At 36.7% G+C, this 20,531-nt stretch overlaps 1 protein-coding gene across 1 annotated transcript in view; it reads left to right on the top strand.

Moving 5' to 3' along the window:
• Positions 1-20,531, top strand: part of kcnb1 (potassium voltage-gated channel, Shab-related subfamily, member 1) — a 39,605-nt gene that overhangs the window by 2,981 nt on the left and 16,093 nt on the right. The window contains exon 2 of the mRNA XM_087801807.1: positions 371-1,019. Coding sequence (XP_087657933.1) covers positions 371-1,019 — 649 coding nt within the window. The remainder of the gene's footprint in view (positions 1-370; positions 1,020-20,531) is intronic.

Genomic DNA, 20,531 nt, shown 5'->3' on the forward strand with positions numbered 1-20,531 from the left:
AGGTGAATATAGGTGTATTACTACAGTGACTCTCCAAGTAATACCACAGGGGACTATAGGTGTATTACTACGGTGACTCGCTAAATAATCCCACAGGTGACTATTGGTGTATTACTACAGTGACTTTCCAAGTAAAACCACAGGTGACTATAGGTGTATTACTACAGTGACTTTCCAAGTAATACCACAAATGATTATAGGTTTATTACTATGGGGACTCGCCAAGTAATACCGCAGGTGAATATAGGTGTATTACTACAGTGACTCGCTAAATAATCCCACAGGTCAGCAACAACAGGATTTCATTATGACTTCTAAAACCAAATATGTGAGATCTACTAATGTCGACCCTGTTTCCTGACCCTTCCAGGCACCACCATGACAGGAAACAGGAGCCCCCCATAGCTCCGGATGTTTACTTGCTCCCCCACCTGAAGGTCATGATGGACAAGTCCCTGGCTGAGTTCAACAAAGCCAGCTCGCGGTCCACGACGTCCCTCCCCCCTGAACCGGTGGACATCATCAGAAGCAAGACATGCTTCCGCCGGGTGCGGCTGAACGTCGGGGGTCTCCCGCACGAGGTCCTCTGGCGGACGCTGGACCGACTGCCGCGAACGCGTCTGGGGAAGCTGAGAGACTGCAACACCCACGAGTCTCTGATGGAGGTCTGCGACGACTACAACCTGGAGGAGAACGAGTACTTCTTCGACAGGCACCCGGGGGCCTTCACGTCCATCCTGAACTTCTACCGAACCGGTAAGCTGCACATGATGGAGGAGATGTGCGCCCTGTCCTTCAGCCAGGAGCTGGACTACTGGGGAATCGACGAGATCTACCTGGAGTCCTGCTGTCAGGCCAGATACCACCAGAAGAAGGAGCAAATGAACGAGGAGCTGAAAAGAGAAGCCGACAACATGAAGGACAGAGAGGGGGAAGAATTTGATAACACCTGCTGCGCCGAGAAACGAAAGAAACTTTGGGACCTTCTGGAGAAACCAAGCTCATCCGTCGCTGCTAAGGTAATTGACACAGTCAGACGTTGCAAAGTGTTGAAATGTTGAAATCTCAAGAAAGCATTTAGATCTTAAAGATAACTTTAAGATTTCTGGACCAAGATGGTTTTTCACCCCAAGGTTTTACCATAACTAGGTCCATCTATTAGTAAAAAAAGAAGGTATTACTGGGTCCTTGACTTTGCTACCTCCAGAGCTCACTTAGTAAGTTCATTTACATCGTCTTGGACACGTCAATCTCCAAGACCGTGGTTCTCAACAAGAGGCACTTGATAATGTAACCATTTATCTGAGAACATTTTGTTTTGCTCAATGTAATGTTGGAAATTGCCAGTTTAAAAAAGTATATATTATATTTTATTCTATAAAATCTATAGACAAGTTACAACATAGTGAAGTCCACCTCCCTGCAGTTAACATTCTTATTGACTGGTTAAGGTATAGCATTGAGTCTGAATGTTAGTCTCTTTATATGACAGGAAAAAAACAGTTTCCTGATGTATTAGCCAATATGAGCCAAATGGGGGGGGGGGTGGTTTGGGATCAGAACATCCATTTCTGCCATCAAAACTATACCAGGATGAATTTAAGTTAAAGGTTGTTTTTTTTGAAAAGAGAATAACAGACTCGCAAAGTCTTTGATACGAGAGTTATAAAACAAGTCTGACAGGACGGAGGGAAGCAGCTTGCGGGCCGACAGGAGCGAGCGAAGATAAAAGAAGTGACTGATGATGTTGATGTCAAAGTTAATTCATGTTTATTTTGAGTTTCCAAAGCCACAAAGTACATATTGTATAAAAAAAAAATACCCCAGGATTATTTTAGGGATGTATTTTGATCCTCCTATTGATTCTGATGAATCAAACAAAAGTGTTCATCCGGAAGAAGTTTTCAACAGACCTTCCTTACTTGATTAAAAAACACATCTTGGAAATGTTGTTTCTACACAAACGTGTGTGTCGGATCCTCATCTGAGGCTGAGGATTCACATGCATGACTGACTCAACCTGAGAGTGTTTGAGTCACTTTGATGAATCAATAGAGGGCGGAGCTTCTGTTTGTTCTATAAACATGCTCGTGACAGGTCATTACTGCAGACGTCTGTGGGAAGAATGACTGTTGTGCTGCCGTCGCGCTTGGCCTGGTGAAACCAGAGTGCACATGATAAATGGTTCTGTTGAAGTCAAGGTAATATTTAGGGTAGGATATGATATATTCTTCAGGAACACTTTATTAATTATTTTTTATTATGTTATGCTGTTTTTTGATATGAAATATTTAGAAAAGAAGGGAGTTTGGAGAAACATCTACCCCACCTTCAACAGTCAGGCCAACCAAGAGGATGCTATGTGTTACTCAGTCTTTTTCGTAATTATTAGCTTTTTTCGTAATCTGAAAAATCTGAAAATATCAAAGCAAGTAAAAAAGACTTAAGATGCTAAAAAGAATTATTTAAGAGTGTTTTAGCACATTAACTTTAACTAGTAAATAATAATAACAATAATAACTCTGTAGAATTGACAAGGGTCCACATGAGGCCCTTTGACCATATGGCCATTGTGCGGAGAAACATCACATAGAAACTAATAAAATGTATTATTCATTATCTAAATATGATTCAAGGATTTTTTTTCATCACTTTTTTCCTTAGCTTTTGTCATTTTTGTGTTAATTTAAGTGAATATTACTAGAAGAAGAAAATTGGCAAAAAATGATTTTATATCAGACTTTAAATGAATAAAAGTTTTATAATATGCAATAAAAAATATCATTTGCATGTTTAGCTTGATTTCATTACTTGATTTTATACTTTCTGCTCCTTTATCCTTGCTTGACGGCCCCTCACAACACACTGTATAAAAATGTGGCCCCTCACAACACACTGTATAAAAATGTGGCCGCTGAGGAAATGTAACTACCCACCCCTGGTGTAGAGATTATCAGCAAAGGTTGTTTTTTTATACAAAAGATCTACCTGAGTGACCGTATTTAACACAAGTTGCCTTTGATCAATCTTCCTCCTTAGATTGAAGGGATTAAACGTGATTTTTCTCTACGAACATTTAGAAACGCAAGGCTTTGTTTGGTCGCAGAGGAAACGATCAGCGGTTTGTGCTGCTGAATGTTTAGTGAGAAGTGTCAGCTCTTCCCACAGTGAGAGGAGTGGAGCCAGTCTGTCAGTGGGCTGCTCCCCTCGCAGGATTCAGAGATGTAAAATCGATGTTTATTGTGTCAGAGCTAAGAAAGTGCTGTAGCCGACAAAAGAGAGACGACCACTCTGTGTCGAAAGACGTGTCAGACGCTCTCGCAGATGTTTGATCGAAAAATTACAGTAAAACTTTGAAAATGTTCACTTAGACCAGAAGCTTCTGATCATATGTTCCAATAAGAGTCAAAAGTGGACCAAGACCCAGACCCAGACCCAGACCCAGACCAAGACCAAGACCAAGACCAAGACCAAGACCAAGACCAAGACCAAGACCAAGACCAAGACCAAGACCAAATGTAAATTATGACAAAAAAAGGATAAATTTTCTGTGAACAGGGAATGGAAAAGATGTAAAATACAGAAGTTTTTTTCTGTTCAGTGAAAAATGGGCTTTTCTTCTGATTTTTCGTTTTAGGTACCGGTACAATTGCAAAGAAAAAATGCAAGTTCAAATCTTTTGTTTCAATTTAAAACTGTCTGATTAGATTAAACATGAGTCACATTCACGTAACAAATGTATAAAATGTCTTATTTAAAGATAATAAAAGACACAAATGAGACCTGAATTGCTTGTAAAAACATAAGTACATTTACCAACAGGTTTAGCAAAACTTGTTAAGTTTTTTTAAGTTTAAGTTTTAGTTTAAGTTTTATCCCCCATTGGGCGGAATCTTTGATTGTTATTTTACTACAAAGAGAAAGTAATCCAGACTTCATTGTTGTGTCTTAATATCTGGGCTGGTCAGATACTTTTTTAAGATTTGTATTTATTCATTAACCACAAATCAGCCTCATGTAATGAGTGTTGAAATACAATAGATTTGATCCCAATTGTATAAATTTGAACCTTTTGGCCCCTTGACACAATCGAGTTTCCCTCCCTCGTTAACCTTGAGCAAGAGGTCAGGAGTCACCAGATAATCTTCTAACTTGACATCATCATTAGTGGTAATTACTGGTCAAGCAAGTGTCATTACAAACACTGGTGGTCACTAATGTTAGCCAGACAGGGTTGAAGGAGTTTCTATCAAACCTCAAAATCTGCACAACGTCGATGAGATTTGAGTCGACCAAAGAATTGTATTTTGTTTTTTTACATCTTCTAAAGAAAATTACAAAAGTGTGAAAAATTGGCAAATACAGACAACATAACAAAAGCTAAGGCATTCAGATCTTACAAAAAATAAAGTCTTAGAAAATAATTAGAATAAAAACAAAAAGGATATAGACGTTTTTGTTTCCTTGAAGAAATGTAATTCGGCTTGTGCAAAATGTCATATATATATATTTTTTTAAAACAGGTGATCAAATAGTTTATCAAAATTCATCAGCACCGTTCGGGCCCCCTGGTGGCCATAAGCGGTATTTTAACTTCTTAAGCATGGACAGTGTTTCATTATTGTCATTTACACAGGTGGAGAAAATGTTGAATTTTTGTTTGAGGACATTTTATCACATGGAAATAATTAAGGTGCAAAGTTGGAATGTTTAAAAAAATCTCAAAACTCTCTTTTCTCGGAAGTATTTACGTTAGAAAATGATCATAAGCCCCGCCCACTGAAAACACTTTCTGGAGATGAAATCTTGTTTACCATAACCATGCCCACTCATGCTGTGATTGGTCAAGCATGGAGGTTTGTCACCACACGTCATCAATACCAGAAGTCTGCACCTCTAAGGGACTCGTTGTATAAACAAAGCGGGGCGTGATTACAGCTGGCCTGGAGGAGGAGTGAAGCCATTATTACATCATAACGGACTCTGCTCTCATAACCTCTCGTTCGCCCAGATTTCAGAGCAACTTTAGAAAGTAATAAGTTGAAACATGGTCATGATGAGGGACTTACTGCATCTTTGAGAGGGATACCACAAACACATTTGTTTGTGAGGCCTACGGGTCACCTTGACCCTGAGATCACACTAAGGTGAAGAACGTTTCCAGGTAACACTCCGGGGTTCCTTATTTTCCAGAGTTTTCCAGGTTAACCTGAAAGAAAGTCAGACACTAATGAAAACTAGATCTGGTGAAGATGTGTTTCAGTCAAACACTGTGAATCTACTGATGTTATCGGGCGAGAAATGTCACAGAATGTTAACCTGAAAAACATTTCTGGAACGACATGTTCTCTCTCGGGCCCCAACGGGTGGTAAAAAAAAAACAACTGTTTCTCAAAAATTTGATCCGCGGGAAGTATGTCGGTTTACCTGTCCACTCCATCCAGAAGTAAAATGTATCTGCCCGTCAACAGATGGTGAACGGTGGAAGCCGGCACAAAAAAAAAAAAAAAACTGGTTACCAGGCAACACAAACACGTTCTGTCGTCGCGGCAGAAGTGGAACATCAGTGGCTGTGAATCTGGTCAGGGATGAGGCCAGATTAGTCTCTCTATGGCTTTATATCTCTGTTTCCTTTCGCCCATTCTTGTAGCTCCACCTCGATACCTCCGACTAAATGTCAGGGAAATGTCACATTAATTATCTGCCAGGAGACTCCGGGTCCAATTTGAAGCTCCCCTTTCACTGTTTACATCCTTTGTGAGCCGCAGCTTTGTCTGTATGCTGCTCAAAATCAGATTGGAGGCTCCATGAAAAAAAAAAAGCACCATCCTCGGCCCCGCTGGCGTCGGAGAGCAGGGCGGCTGTTCCGGCGCCAGGAATTTCCATCCGCGATCAGTTAATGGTTTCTGTCAATGTCAGGGAAATGAAGCATAAAAAGATACACTTCATCCACATTTTCAATGGGGCTTGAGAGTCAGACTCGAGGCCTTTTTGCGAAGTCATTTCATGTCTCTGAAGTTGGTTTAAAGTTGAATTCTGAGCTAATTTAACGTTTGCGGTAATTAAAGAGAAGATTAGATATTTCAAAAAGGACGAGAGGGGAAAGAAATGAAGAGGAAGAAAAGGTGAATCGACGAAAGATATTAAAGTATTTATATATATCTAGTTTAGAAAAGTGGCCCCAAAGTGCCGGTTTATTTTCTGTTCTATTAATTATTAGTGTCAGAAAGATTTTTTTGGTTTGGAAATAAAGATTGTATTTTCTCGGAATTAGTCTGTGACACACCAAGACACTTGTTCCAGTCTAGATATAAGATAATATTTAACTAGATATTAGCTTTAACATGTTAGCTTAAACTAGATATTAGTTTCATCCTGTTAGCTTAAACTATATATTAGCTTTGTCCTGTTAGCTTAAATTAGATATCAGTTTCATCTTGTTACCTTAAACTATATATTAGCTTTGTCCTATTAGCTTAAACTAGATATTAGCTTTCTACTGTTTGCTTAAATTAGAAACTAGCGTTCTCCCATTAGCTTAAACTAAATAGTAGTTCCATCTTTTAAGCTTAAACTAGATATTAGGTTTCTACTGTTAGATTGTTTAAGCGCTTTGTGACCCTGGTCTGGAAAAGCGCTATACAAATAAAAATAACTTACTTACTTACTTAAACTAGATATTAACTTTCTCCTGTTAGCTTAAACTACATATTAGTTTCATTCTGTTCGCTTAAACTATATATTAGCTTTACCCTGTTATCAAAAACTGGATATTAGCTTTACCTTGTTAGCCCAAACTGGATATTAGCTGTACCCTGTTAGCTTAAACTAGATATTAGTTTTATCTTGTTAGATTAAACTATATGTTAGTTTCATCCTGTTAGCTTAAACTAGATATTAGCTTTACCCTGTTAGCCAAAACTGGGCATTAGCTTTACCCTGTTAGCACAAACTCGATGTTAGCTTTAACCTGTGAGATTTAACCAGTTATATGCCTTACCCTGGTAGATTAAACTAGATATAAGCTTTACCCTGTAAGCCCAAAATTGATATTAGCTTTACCTTGTTAGCCTAAACTGGGCATTAGCTTTTCCCTGTTAGCACAAACTGGATGTTAGCTTTACCCTGTGAGATTAAACTAGTTATATGCTTTACCCCAAACTGGATATTAGCTTTCCAACATTAGCTTAAATGGAACAAGCTAAAATGACATATTAACTTTCTCTTATTAGCTTAAATAAGAAAGTTTTCTATTGTTAGCTTAAACTAGTTATTTAACTAAATTAGTTATATTATATATTTGATGTACTTACATCTTCAAATATTCCATTTCTTTCCTTTTCTCAGTCTTGTACTTTCCTCACATATTCAGGGTCATTATGTAAAAATAAGTTTTCAGTCAAGACTCTTTGATTCTTACAATGACCATGGAAGGTCGAGTTGTTTGAGAAGCGTCTTAATGTCACGTCTCAAGTTACGTTATATGATCTTTGCCAGGAAGCCGCAGATAGACCATGTGATGAAAATACAATACATTAGTGCTTTTCAAATAATTGTTTTTTCTGTATCGTTGGGCAGGATCTGATCCAGAAGAGGTTGATATAGACATAGATTTATTTCTATTGTTTGTTTCTTTCCGTACAACAGTGCTAGCTCGTGCAGAAGCTCCTGTCGCTCTCGTTTATCATCATAATTAGTACAAATAAAACCTAATGTGTTGCATTTTATCACATTAATGGTTGTCCACCGCCTCTTGCCCCGGGTAGCTTGGATGGGCTTCAGCCGTGCAACCTCATTAAGCAGAATAAAATAAAGAATAGTTATAATTTCGCAATTTCCATTTTTTTCAATAATTGAAAAAAAACAGAGGTTGTTCTATAAAGAAGAATCTTCAGTTAAATCTAACTTTATTTAGTCATTTTACTAAAAGAGTAAAAAGATGACTCACGAGTCAGTCAAAATATCATAAGATAATTCAGAGGCTCACAAAGTGTTTGTAGTTGGGGTGTGAGAAAATACTGATACACAAAGAGATTGTGTTTTTTTTTCACAATATTGTATATTGATATCCAATAGTTTTCTTTATAAATAAATATTTTATGGTTAATATTTCAATAAACATTTTGTAAAATATAACAATATATTTTTTTATTTACAATTAACTTGCAAATATTTTCTGCATTTGTTAATTTTTGTGTTGCGATTAAATATTCGGCCACTAGATGGCAGCAGTCATTATGTGTATGAAAAGTGTTAAAAATAAAACAATTCGATTTTGTTTTAAATTCAATGCAAATAATCACAGTGTTTGTTCATTTTTGTGTTGCAATTAAATATTTGTCCGCTAGATGGCAGCAGTCATTACGTCCTCCGCAGCTAAAGGAATAAGGAAATCCCGCAAGATTAAGGAGATGACTGAGTACGAGAGGATATAGTCGACTCCAGAAGTTTTTAAAGCTGATGTTTGGAAATATTTTTGTTTCAAAACAAATGAAAGCAGTTATGACTTCGTCAAGAGTCATGTGGTCTGTAAATTGTACAACACCAGAGTCAAGTACTCGACAATAATACAAAGATATTCTTCTACTATAGTATCACGATATACGTATATAGTATTGTTGCCCCTGTATCATGATACCACTGTTTTTTCTCTCTTCTTTTTGAACAAATAAAATCCCACATTTTGTGTTGGATTTAAAACTTCATGTGACTGTAGCTAAGATACGAATCTGGATTTAATTCAGGTGAGTTTCTAACCATGAGTCAAAAACACCTGTTTTTTAAAGAGACAGTCCTGACCTTCTGATCACTGGCTCAGGTTTGTCTCTTATTTGTTAAGCGCATCGATTGAAGCCACAGAAAGTAGGTGAGCTGTTGATTAACAAGGTTGACCCTTGACCCGTGTTGCTGTGACGATGAGAGCGGACGAGCGCACACACCTACGAAAGAACAATATTTGTACACGGTAATAAAGTGAAGGAAACTCCTTGTGATGTTTCGATGACCGTACGTGACGAACTGACGTCACAAAATGGGCGAATATATGAAGATTAAAGCCGTATTTCAATATTATTACATTTAGAAACTATATTATTTGTTTGTTAGCTCATGCTAGCTAGTGCTGGTTTGTTAGCTTGTGCTAGCTAGTGCTGGTTTGATAAAGAAATATCAAGTGATTTGCATTATTTTCGGCTGTATTCTCTCACTTTCCAAAGACCTCCAGGGACAGTCGACGACTCTAAATTGTCCACGGATTGAGTGGTTATCTCTCCGTGCTGTCCTGTGATGGACAATTATGGTCCCAGATTGTGGAAATTGTCGGACGAGGACAGAAAATTTTCTCTTTCAGTCACTTGCATGGATTTGTTTCAATGTTAACGCAGCTATACAAAGATACTGAATTCATTTATATTAACTTAGATTTAGATAAACATCAGCTTTTGCTTCTCTGGCTTTCTGACCTCATATTTCGTGGCTTAATCTTTAGTATTATTTAAGAATAATTACACATAATTACCCAGAAGCGACAAAAGAGAAAGTACAAGTTGTCCTAGACCAGGATGTTAAACAATTATTTTATTACCAGTATCACATGTAGGGGGGTGTATTGACGATGATACAATAGGTATCACGATAAAGGGTCAACAAAATCATATATTGTGATACTGTAGTAACAAGGATATATTATTAGTATTGTCGACTACTTGACTCTGAGTTGCAGTATTTACACATCACCACATCACTTTATTACCGTGTACAAATATTGTTCTTCAAATATACTTCTTTCATTTGTTTTGAAGTTTCAGTCTGGCTTCTGCAAACATCACTCTACTGAGACTCTACTGAAAGTGTCCAGTGACATCATGATGATGAGTGAAAATACTTTGCAGCTGAATTTGGAAAAAACTGAAACTCTGGTGATTGCTCCTGATGATAAGGTTCCAGGGTTGAGTCAGTACTTGGGTGATTTAGGTCAGTCTGTCAAACTGAGCCTGAGAAACCTGGGTGTTGTATTTGATAAAGACATGTCTCTAGTACAACACTGCTGAAAACTGACCAGAAACTGTTTCCTTCAACTGAGAAAAATCTCTAAACTCAGGAAAATGTTGTCACAACATGATCTGGAGCTTGTAATCCATGCGTTTGTGTCTTCTCGTCTGGACTATAACAACAGTTTATTTTCTTGTCAAAAAAAGAAGGAGCTGTCTCGCCTGCACTTACAAAACTGCAGCGAGAATTCTGACCCGCTCTAGTAGAAGAACTCGCATATCCCAGATCCTTAAAACTCTTCACTGGCTTCCAGTTTCTTTCAGGATCAACTTTAAAATTCTGGTTCTTACTTTCAGATCGATTCATGGTCAGGATCCTTACATCAGTTATCTGATCCAGCCTTACACCCCAGCTTGGGCTCTGAGGTCTGTGGATCAGAATCTACTGGTGGTTCCTGAACACGGTTCAGGACCAGAGGAGAGAAATCCTTCCAGGCTGTTGCTTCTAAGCTTTGGAACGATCTTCCTCTCCCTCTGTGTTAGATGGATCTACTGACTCCTTCAAGAAACATCTGAAGACATTTTTATTGGTGCTTTTCCCTGATTTTCTGGGACTCCTGTGTTTGTCTTATGTGTCTTGACCTTTTAAAGATATAGATTGTATATTTTAACTGTGTTTTGTTTTTGATTGTTAAAGCGCTTTGTGACCCTGGTCTAGAAAGATCTTTACAAATAACCATTACTTACTTACTAACCAACTTTAAAAGTTGCTGGAGTCACTGTATCCTCTTGTCCTCAGTCATCACAAGGACTTCACAGGATTTCATTGTTTCTATAGCGGTAGAGGATGTAATGATGCCATCTAGACATATTTGCATGTTAATAGTTGAATAAATTAATGTTAAATATGTTGTACAAAAATCCTTTATATTGAGTTTAAAGTTGAACGAAAATCATTTATAATGCGATTAAAGTCATACAAAAATCATCTATTATGAATATAAAGTCGTACGAAAATCCTTTATTTTGAGATTAAAGTCGTACGAAAATCTTTTATTATGAGATTAAAGTCATACAAAAATCATCTATTATGAAAATAAAGTTTTACGAAAATCATTCATTATGAGATTAAAGTTGTATGAAAATCCTTTATTTTGAGATTAAAGTCAAACGAAAATAAATTATTATGAGATTAAAGTCGTACGAAAATCCTTTATTTTGAGATCAAAGTTGTACGAAAATCATTTATTATGAGATTCAAGTCGTACGAAAATCATCTATAATGAAAATTAAGTCATATGAAAATTATTTATTATGAGATTCAAGTCGTACGAAAATCATCATCTATAATGAAAATAAAGTCATACGAAAATCATTTATTTTAAGTCGTACGAAAATCATCTATTAAGAAATTAAAGTCTTTCAAATTCCAGGTCAGCTGGTGACGTCATATCGCCCTATTTTCATACGACTTTAATCTCGTAATAAGTAAGTAAGTAAGTGAGTAATTTGTATTTATATACCCGCCTAGACTATTGCAACAGTTTGTTTTCGTGTCTTAACAAGAAGGATCTGTCTCGTCTGCAGTTGATTCAGAACTCCGCAGCGAGAATTCTAACCTGCTCAAGTAGAAGAACTCACATTTCTCCGATCCTTAGTACATTTTGTATGACCTAAATCTCACAGTATTTTTTTTTCTTACAACTTTAATCTTGTTATAAATTATTTTTTCGTACAATTTTAATCTCGCTATAAATTATTTTCGTACAACTTTAACAAAAAAAAAAATTTGAAAGTAAAATATGAACCATACGAGAATTAGAATTAAAAAAAAAAATGGATACAGTTCTGTTCTGTATCGTGAAAATAATATTGCGGCGTATGATAATTTCAGAACCATTAACCATATATGAATACTTCTGGTCATGACCTAAATTGTCATACATTAAACATTAAATTATACTCAGATGTTTTTCCAGCTCTTGAGTGTTTTACTGCGACGTTCCTTCTTCATGCAAAGCTGTGGCAGTGAAACTCCTCTAGTCTTTCATTGTGAAGTGAATGTCTCGGGACCTGCACCGTCAGCCGAGCTCTTAGTCCTGATAGTGTGGACACAACACAACAGCACCTTTTATCACCAGCGATCCTGGCCATCAGAGTGAACATCCCAGTTACACTGCAAACACTGTTGTTGCGTTGAAGAAGAAAAAGAAAAAAAAAGATTGGACAGCTTAATAACACAGAAACGCTGTTATCGCTGGATGAGCACTGGTCATGAATTGTGCATCAGCAAAGCCAGACAGATCCTTTGTTGATTCGATTGGGAGTCGAGCGAGTGTTGTGCGCTCGCAGGAAAACACACAAAGACATGGCGAGGCCCGAGGAGCGAAGAGAGACGAATTACACGATAAACCGTTTGATGAAGAGGAACAGAAGTTACATGGGGAGGAGAGAAAAGAGGGAATGAAAACGAACGTCAGGTTGTTTTTGAATCTAGAAAATTGCTTGAATCGACAAAGACAATATTTAGTTGAGCTGAAGTATCCTTTTTCAAATACTTCAACAGTACTACAGTAAATCTCATGTGAGAGACTTTTATCTCTTAAATGTACAATAGCAAATATCCTAGGTGGGGTCGCGGGGGCAGCAGCCTCAGCAAAAAGGGCCGGACTTTAATTTATTTATTTCTAATTTACCTCATAGACAGTGTTGTGGAATAAAACATGTTCGAGAGTCAACATAGAACATTTAAGGGAAAATAAAACGTCTTTATTTTATCTCGATATTTACATTTTTTTTGCTGGGGACACAATTTTATTCTCTACTTTCCATAATAATCTGAATCAGAAACTCTTATTGCCAGTGTTTTTATGTGAACATGCTATCTTAGTGAATCAGAACGATCCGGGGTTCAGCCTTCAAAATGATTTAGTTTTCTTATGAACTCCAATCAACTCCACAAACACTACTCTACACAACTAAACAAACACTACTCTACACAACTCCACAAACACTACTCTACACAACTAAACAAACACTACTCTACACAACTAAACAAACACTACTCTACACAACTAAACAAACACTACTCTACACAACTCCACAAACACTACTCTACACAACTAAACAAACACTACTCTACACAACTAAACAAACACTACTCTACACAACTAAACAAACACTACTCTACACAACTCCACAAACACTACTCTACACAACTAAACAAACACTACTCTACACAACTCCACAAACACTACTCTACACAACTAAACAAACACTACTCTACACAACTAAACAAACACTACTCTACACAACTCCACAAACACTACTCTACACAACTAAACAAACACTACTCTACACAACTAAACAAACACTACTCTACACAACTCCACAAACACTACTCTACACAACTAAACAAACACTACTCTACACAACTCCAAAAACGCTACTCTACACAACTACACAAACACTAGTCTACACAACTCCACAAACATTACTCCACACAACTTCACAAACACTACTCTACACAACTCCACAAACATTACTCTACACAACTCCACAAACGCTACACTACACAACTCCACAAACATTACTCTACACAACTCCACAAACACTACTCTACACAACTCCACAAACATTAATCTACACAACTTCACAAACACTACTCTACACAACTAAACAAACACTACTCTACACAACTCCACAAACACTACTCTACACAACTAAACAAACACTACTCTACACAACTCCAAAAACACTTCTCCACACAACTCCACAAACACTACTCTACACAACTCCACAAACACTACTTACAACTCCACAAACATTACTCTAGACAACTCCACAAACACTACTCTACACAACTCCACAAACTTTCCTCCACACAACTCCACTAACACTACTCTACACAACTCCACAAACATTACTCCACACAACTTCACAAACACTACTCTACACAACTCCGCAAACACTACTCTACACAACTCCACAAACATTACTCCACACAACTTCACAAACACTACTCTACACAACTCCACAAACACTACTATACACAACTGCACAAACACTACTCCACACAACTCCATAAATACTACTCCACACAACTCCACAAACACTACTCTGCACAACTCCACAAACACTACTCCACACAACTCCACAAACACTACTCTACACAACTCCATAAATACTACGCCACACAACTCCACAAGCAGTACTCCACACAACTCCACAAACACTATTCTACATAACTCCACAAACACTACTCTACACAACTAAACAAACACTACTCTACACAACTCCAAAAACGCTACTCTACACAACTACACAAACACTAGTCTACACAACTCCACAAACATTACTCCACACAACTTCACAAACACTACTCTACACAACTCCACAAACATTACTCTACACAACTCCACAAACGCTACACTACACAACTCCACAAACATTACTCTACACAACTCCACAAACACTACTCTACACAACTCCACAAACATTAATCTACACAACTTCACAAACACTACTCTACACAACTTCACAAATACTACTCTACACAACTCCACAAAAGCTACTCTACACAACTCCACAAACATTACTCCACACAACTTCACAAACACTACTCTACACAACTCAACAAACACTACTCTACACAACTCCAAAAACACTTCTCCACACAACTCCACAAACACTACTCTACACAACTCCACAAACACTACTTACAACTCCAAAACACTACTCTAGACAACTCCACAAACACTACTCTACACAACTGCACAAACATTACTCCACACAACTCCACAAACACTACTCTACACAACTCCACAAACATTACTCCACACAACTTCACAAACATTACTCTACACAACTCCACAAACACTACTCTACACAACTCCACAAACATTACTCCACACAACTTCACAAACATTACTCCACACAACTTCACAAACACTACTCTACACAACTCCACAAACACTACTCTACACAACTGCACAAACACTACTCCACACAACTCCATAAATACTACTCCACACAACTCCACAAACACTAATCTACACAACTCCACAAACACTACTCCACACAACTCCACAAACACTACTCTACACAACTCCATAAATACCACGCCACACAACTCCACAAACACTACTCCACACAACTCCACAAACACTATTCTACACAACTCCACAAACACTACTCTACACAACTAAACAAACACTACTCTACACAACTCCAAAAACGCTACTCTACACAACTACACAAACACTAGTCTACACAACTCCACAAACATTACTCCACACAACTTCACAAACACTACTCTACACAACTCCACAAACATTACTCTACACAACTCCACAAACGCTACACTACACAACTCCACAAACATTACTCTACACAACTCCACAAACACTACTCTACACAACTCCACAAACATTAATCTACACAACTTCACAAACACTACTCTACACAACTAAACAAATACTACTCTACACAACTCCACAAAAGCTACTCTACACAACTCCACAAACATTACTCCACACAACTTCACAAACACTACTCTACACAACTCAACAAACACTACTCTACACAACTCCAAAAACACTTCTCCACACAACTCCACAAACACTACTCTACACAACTCCACAAACACTACTTACAACTCCAAAAACACTACTCTAGACAACTCCACAAACACTACTCTACACAACTGCACAAACATTACTCCACACAACTCCACAAACACTACTCTACACAACTCCACAAACATTACTCCACACAACTTCACAAACATTACTCTACACAACTCCATAAACACTACTCTACACAACTCCACAAACATTACTCCACACAACTTCACAAACACTACTCTACACAACTCCACAAACACTACTCTACACAACTGCACAAACACTACTCCACACAACTCCATAAATACTACTCCACACAACTCCACAAACACTACTCTAGACAACTCCACAAACACTAATCCACACAACTCCACAAACACTACTCTACACAACTCCATAAATACTACGCCACACAACTCCACAAACACTACTCTACACAACTCCACAAACACTATTCTACACAACTCCACAAACACTACTCTACACAACTAAACAAACACTACTCTACACAACTCCAAAAACGCTACTCTACACAACTACACAAACATTACTCCACACAACTTCACAAACACTACTCTACACAACTCCACAAACATTACTCCACACAACTTCACAGACACTACTCTACACAACTCCACAAACGCTACTCTACACAACTCCACAAACATTACTCCACACAACTTCACAAACACTACTCTACACAACTTCACAAATACTACTCTACACAACTTCACAAATACTACTCTACACAACTCCACAAAAGCTACTCTACACAACTCCACAAACATTACTCCACACAACTTCACAAACACTACTCTACACAACTCAACAAACACTACTCCACACAACTCCATAAATACTACTCCACACAACTCCACAAACACTACTATACACAACTCCACAAACACTACTCCACACAACTCCACAAACACTATTCTACATAACTCCACAAACACTACTCTACACAACTCCACAAACATTACTCCACACAACTTCACAAACACTACTCTACACAACTCCATAAATGCTACTCTACACAACTCCACAAACATTACTCCACACAACTTCACAAACACTACTCTACACAACTTCACAAATACTACTCTACACAACTCCACAAAAGCTACTCTACACAACTCCACAAACATTACTCCACACAACTTCCCAAACACTACTCTACACAACTCAACAAACACTATTCTACACAACTCCACAAACACTACTCTACACAACTCCACAAACATTACTCCACACAACTTCACAAACACTACTCTACACAACTCCATAAATGCTACTCTACACAACTCCACAAACATTACTCCACACAACTTCACAAACACTACTCCACACAACTTCACAGACACTACTCTACACAACTCCACAAACGCTACTCTACACAACTCCACAAACATTACTCCACACAACTTCACAAACACTACTCTACACAACTTCACAAATACTACTCTACACAACTTCACAAATACTACTCTACACAACTCCACAAAAGCTACTCTACACAACTCCACAAACATTACTCCACACAACTTCACAAACACTACTCTACACAACTCAACAAACACTACTCCACACAACTCCATAAATACTACTCCACACAACTCCACAAACACTACTATACACAACTCCACAAACACTACTCCACACAACTCCACAAACACTATTCTACACAACTCCACAAACACTACTCTACACAACTCCACAAACATTACTCCACACAACTTCACAAACACTACTCTACACAACTCCATAAATGCTACTCTACACAACTCCACAAACATTACTCCACACAACTTCACAAACACTACTCTACACAACTTCACAAATACTACTCTACACAACTCCACAAAAGCTACTCTACACAACTCCACAAACATTACTCCACACAACTTCCCAAACACTACTCTACACAACTCAACAAACACTACTCCACAAACACTACTCTACACAACTCCACAAACACTATTCTACACAACTCCACAAACACTACTCTACACAACTAAACAAACACTACTCTACACAACTCCACAAACACTACTCTACACAACTAAACAAACACTACTCTACACAACTCCAAAAACACTTCTCCACACAACTCCACAAACACTACTCTACACAACTCCACAAACACTACTTACAACTCCACAAACACTACTCTAGACAACTCCACAAACACTACTCTACACAACTCCACAAACACTACTCTACACAACTCCACAAACATTACTCCACACAACTCCACAAACACTACTCTACACAACTACACAAACACTAGTCTACACAACTCCACAAACATTACTCCACACAACTTCACAAACACTACTCTACACAACTCCACAAACACTACTCTACACAACTCCACAAACATTACTCCACACAACTTCACAAACACTACTCTACACAACTCCACAAAAACGCTACTCTACACAACTCCACAAACATTACTCCACACAACTTCACAAACACTACTCTACACAACTCCACAAACACTACTCTACACAACTCCACAAACACTACTCTACACAACTCCACAAACACTACTCTACACAACTACACAAACACTACTCTACACAACTCCACAAACACTACTCTACACAATCCCACTCACCACACCATTTCTGGTGTATCGTGATCACATGTGATTTCGAACCCGACGAGAAGAACCATCAAGATGATCTTCTTACAGTTGCTCTGCAGTCACGAGAGTCTCATCCATAAATTTACTTGAGAGTAACTTCCTCTTCGTTCTGCACGCGCTCAGTGAAGGAGAAAATAATCACGGACGACAGTGAAACCAAGTGGAATAGATTTATGACACGGACCGAAGACACACTCTACAGTAGATTTCTATCCTCAAGCAAACACACAAAAGTGTTTTTTTTTCAACCAATTATTTTGTAAAAAACATTCCTGGTTTCAATCATTTCAAGATAAGTTGAATTTACCCTAAAATGTTTAAGTGAACGATACTTGATTGTTCTGAGTTTCATTATTGAACCTCTTAGCTGGAACATAAACACAAGAGTTAATGACTTGGGCCGCGGGTTATTGGCACATTATAATGACTCTTCACGGACTTCCTGTTACAACGGTTTTGCTAATTATGCACAACTTTATCAATGAAATCAGCCTCAGACTATATTCAATTGAACACAGTTTATTTTTTTATACACAGCCGAAGAAAAGTGAGGGCCCCGGAATGGAACTCACAATTTAGAAATTTCGATTTAAAGGAGAGAAATATACACTTTTTTTATCCCCTTTTTTCCTAAATAAATATTAGTGAATCAAATAAAATCATTGGTTATGCCCTCAAGATTCTTTAGTTTCCTTATGATGAAAAGCCAGTTTTTTGTTTCTTGTTTCCTCTTTTGTTGAAAATTCACAAGTTGAGTTTACGTTCTAACAGTGAATCTTTACAGCATTAAAATGAGAAAATAAAAATAAAAAATTCAGGCAATTTATTTCAGATTTTTTATACATTTTATATTCAGTGTAAAATAACATCTAAAAAATGTATGTGAAAAATGAATTCAAATAAAAAAAATATTATATTTAAAAAGAAAATTGTATGTAAAACATATTCAATTTAAATAATTTTACATGAAATTTGTTTTTGTTAAAATAATAATTAAAACTTTTTTATTAGAATTTCTTTTTTTAATTATTAAATGTATAAAGAAAATCATTCAGCGCAAATTGTAAATTATGTTTTTTTTTAAAAAAGAGTAATTCAATGTAAAGAGTCAATTTAAAAAAAAAAATCAAATGTAAAAGAACATTTAACATAAAAAATAATTAAATGATTAAAAAAACTGTCACCTAAAAAATTAATTAAATTAAAAAAATGATTTAATTTAAAAATATAATGTGGAAGGAATACTAAATTAAAAAAAAGATTAAATGTAAAATGTAATGTGAAAATAATTCTATGCAAAAAATAATTACATTTAAAGAATAATTCAATGTAAAAAACGAAAATCAAGGTATGGAAATAATTCAATGTAAAAAATAATTCTGGTTAAATTAATAATTCTATGTAAAAAAACAAATAATTCGAAATAAAATGAATGTAAAAAATTATTTAATATTAAAAAAAATCATTCTTTCGAAAATAATTTATTTCTAAATTCTAAAAGGTGAAAACAGGGTTGAAATATTTTTGGTCAACATTCACATTTTTATCATTCAAATTAGCTCAAGAGTATATTAGATTTAACACTTTTCTTTAACATAGACATCGTCACACGTCACCATATCATGTACATTTTTCTGCATTGTTTTCTTCTTTGTTTTAGATACATGAATATTCAATGTTCTCCATATCATCATAATCATTAATCTACTTTGAGTTGAGTCCGTCTGGCCACATAAAATGTCCAGATTTGGCCCCAAGTCCTTGAGTTTGGGTATGAGATTTTTCCTTGTCACACTTTTTTTTTAAATTCCCTACTTTTTCAATATATTTTTTATATATATTAAAAAAACCTCAACATGTGTCTAAAACTGTTTTTATGTGCACCTGCTATCTTAGTGAATCAGACACAATCCGTGGTTAACCCCTCAGATATCAATCTTTCTTAAGAACAATGTCTCCATTTCTTTTTTGGTATTTTCTTTCTCTTTACTTGCTTTCTTTTGTTTTGGACTCATGAATATTCCACATTCTTAGCAGACTTTTGAAAACAATGTATCTTTTTAAATAAAAAATGAGATTCTCTGATCAAATAAAGATGAAAACAGGAGCCGAGACAGACTCTACTGACCTGGAAAACCTGAGGATTAGACAGAAAACAGGGGAAATCTTTTGCAATGACTTATTACTAAATAAGTCATAACAATTAGACAAAATGAAGGAGGCGGTAGCGTGCGGCGGTTTTAAAGACGGTTTCTCATCATGCTA

The sequence above is a fragment of the Callionymus lyra genome, chromosome 10, assembly GCF_982586985.1.
Source record: "Callionymus lyra chromosome 10, fCalLyr1.hap1.1, whole genome shotgun sequence".
NCBI lineage: Eukaryota > Metazoa > Chordata > Actinopteri > Syngnathiformes > Callionymidae > Callionymus > Callionymus lyra.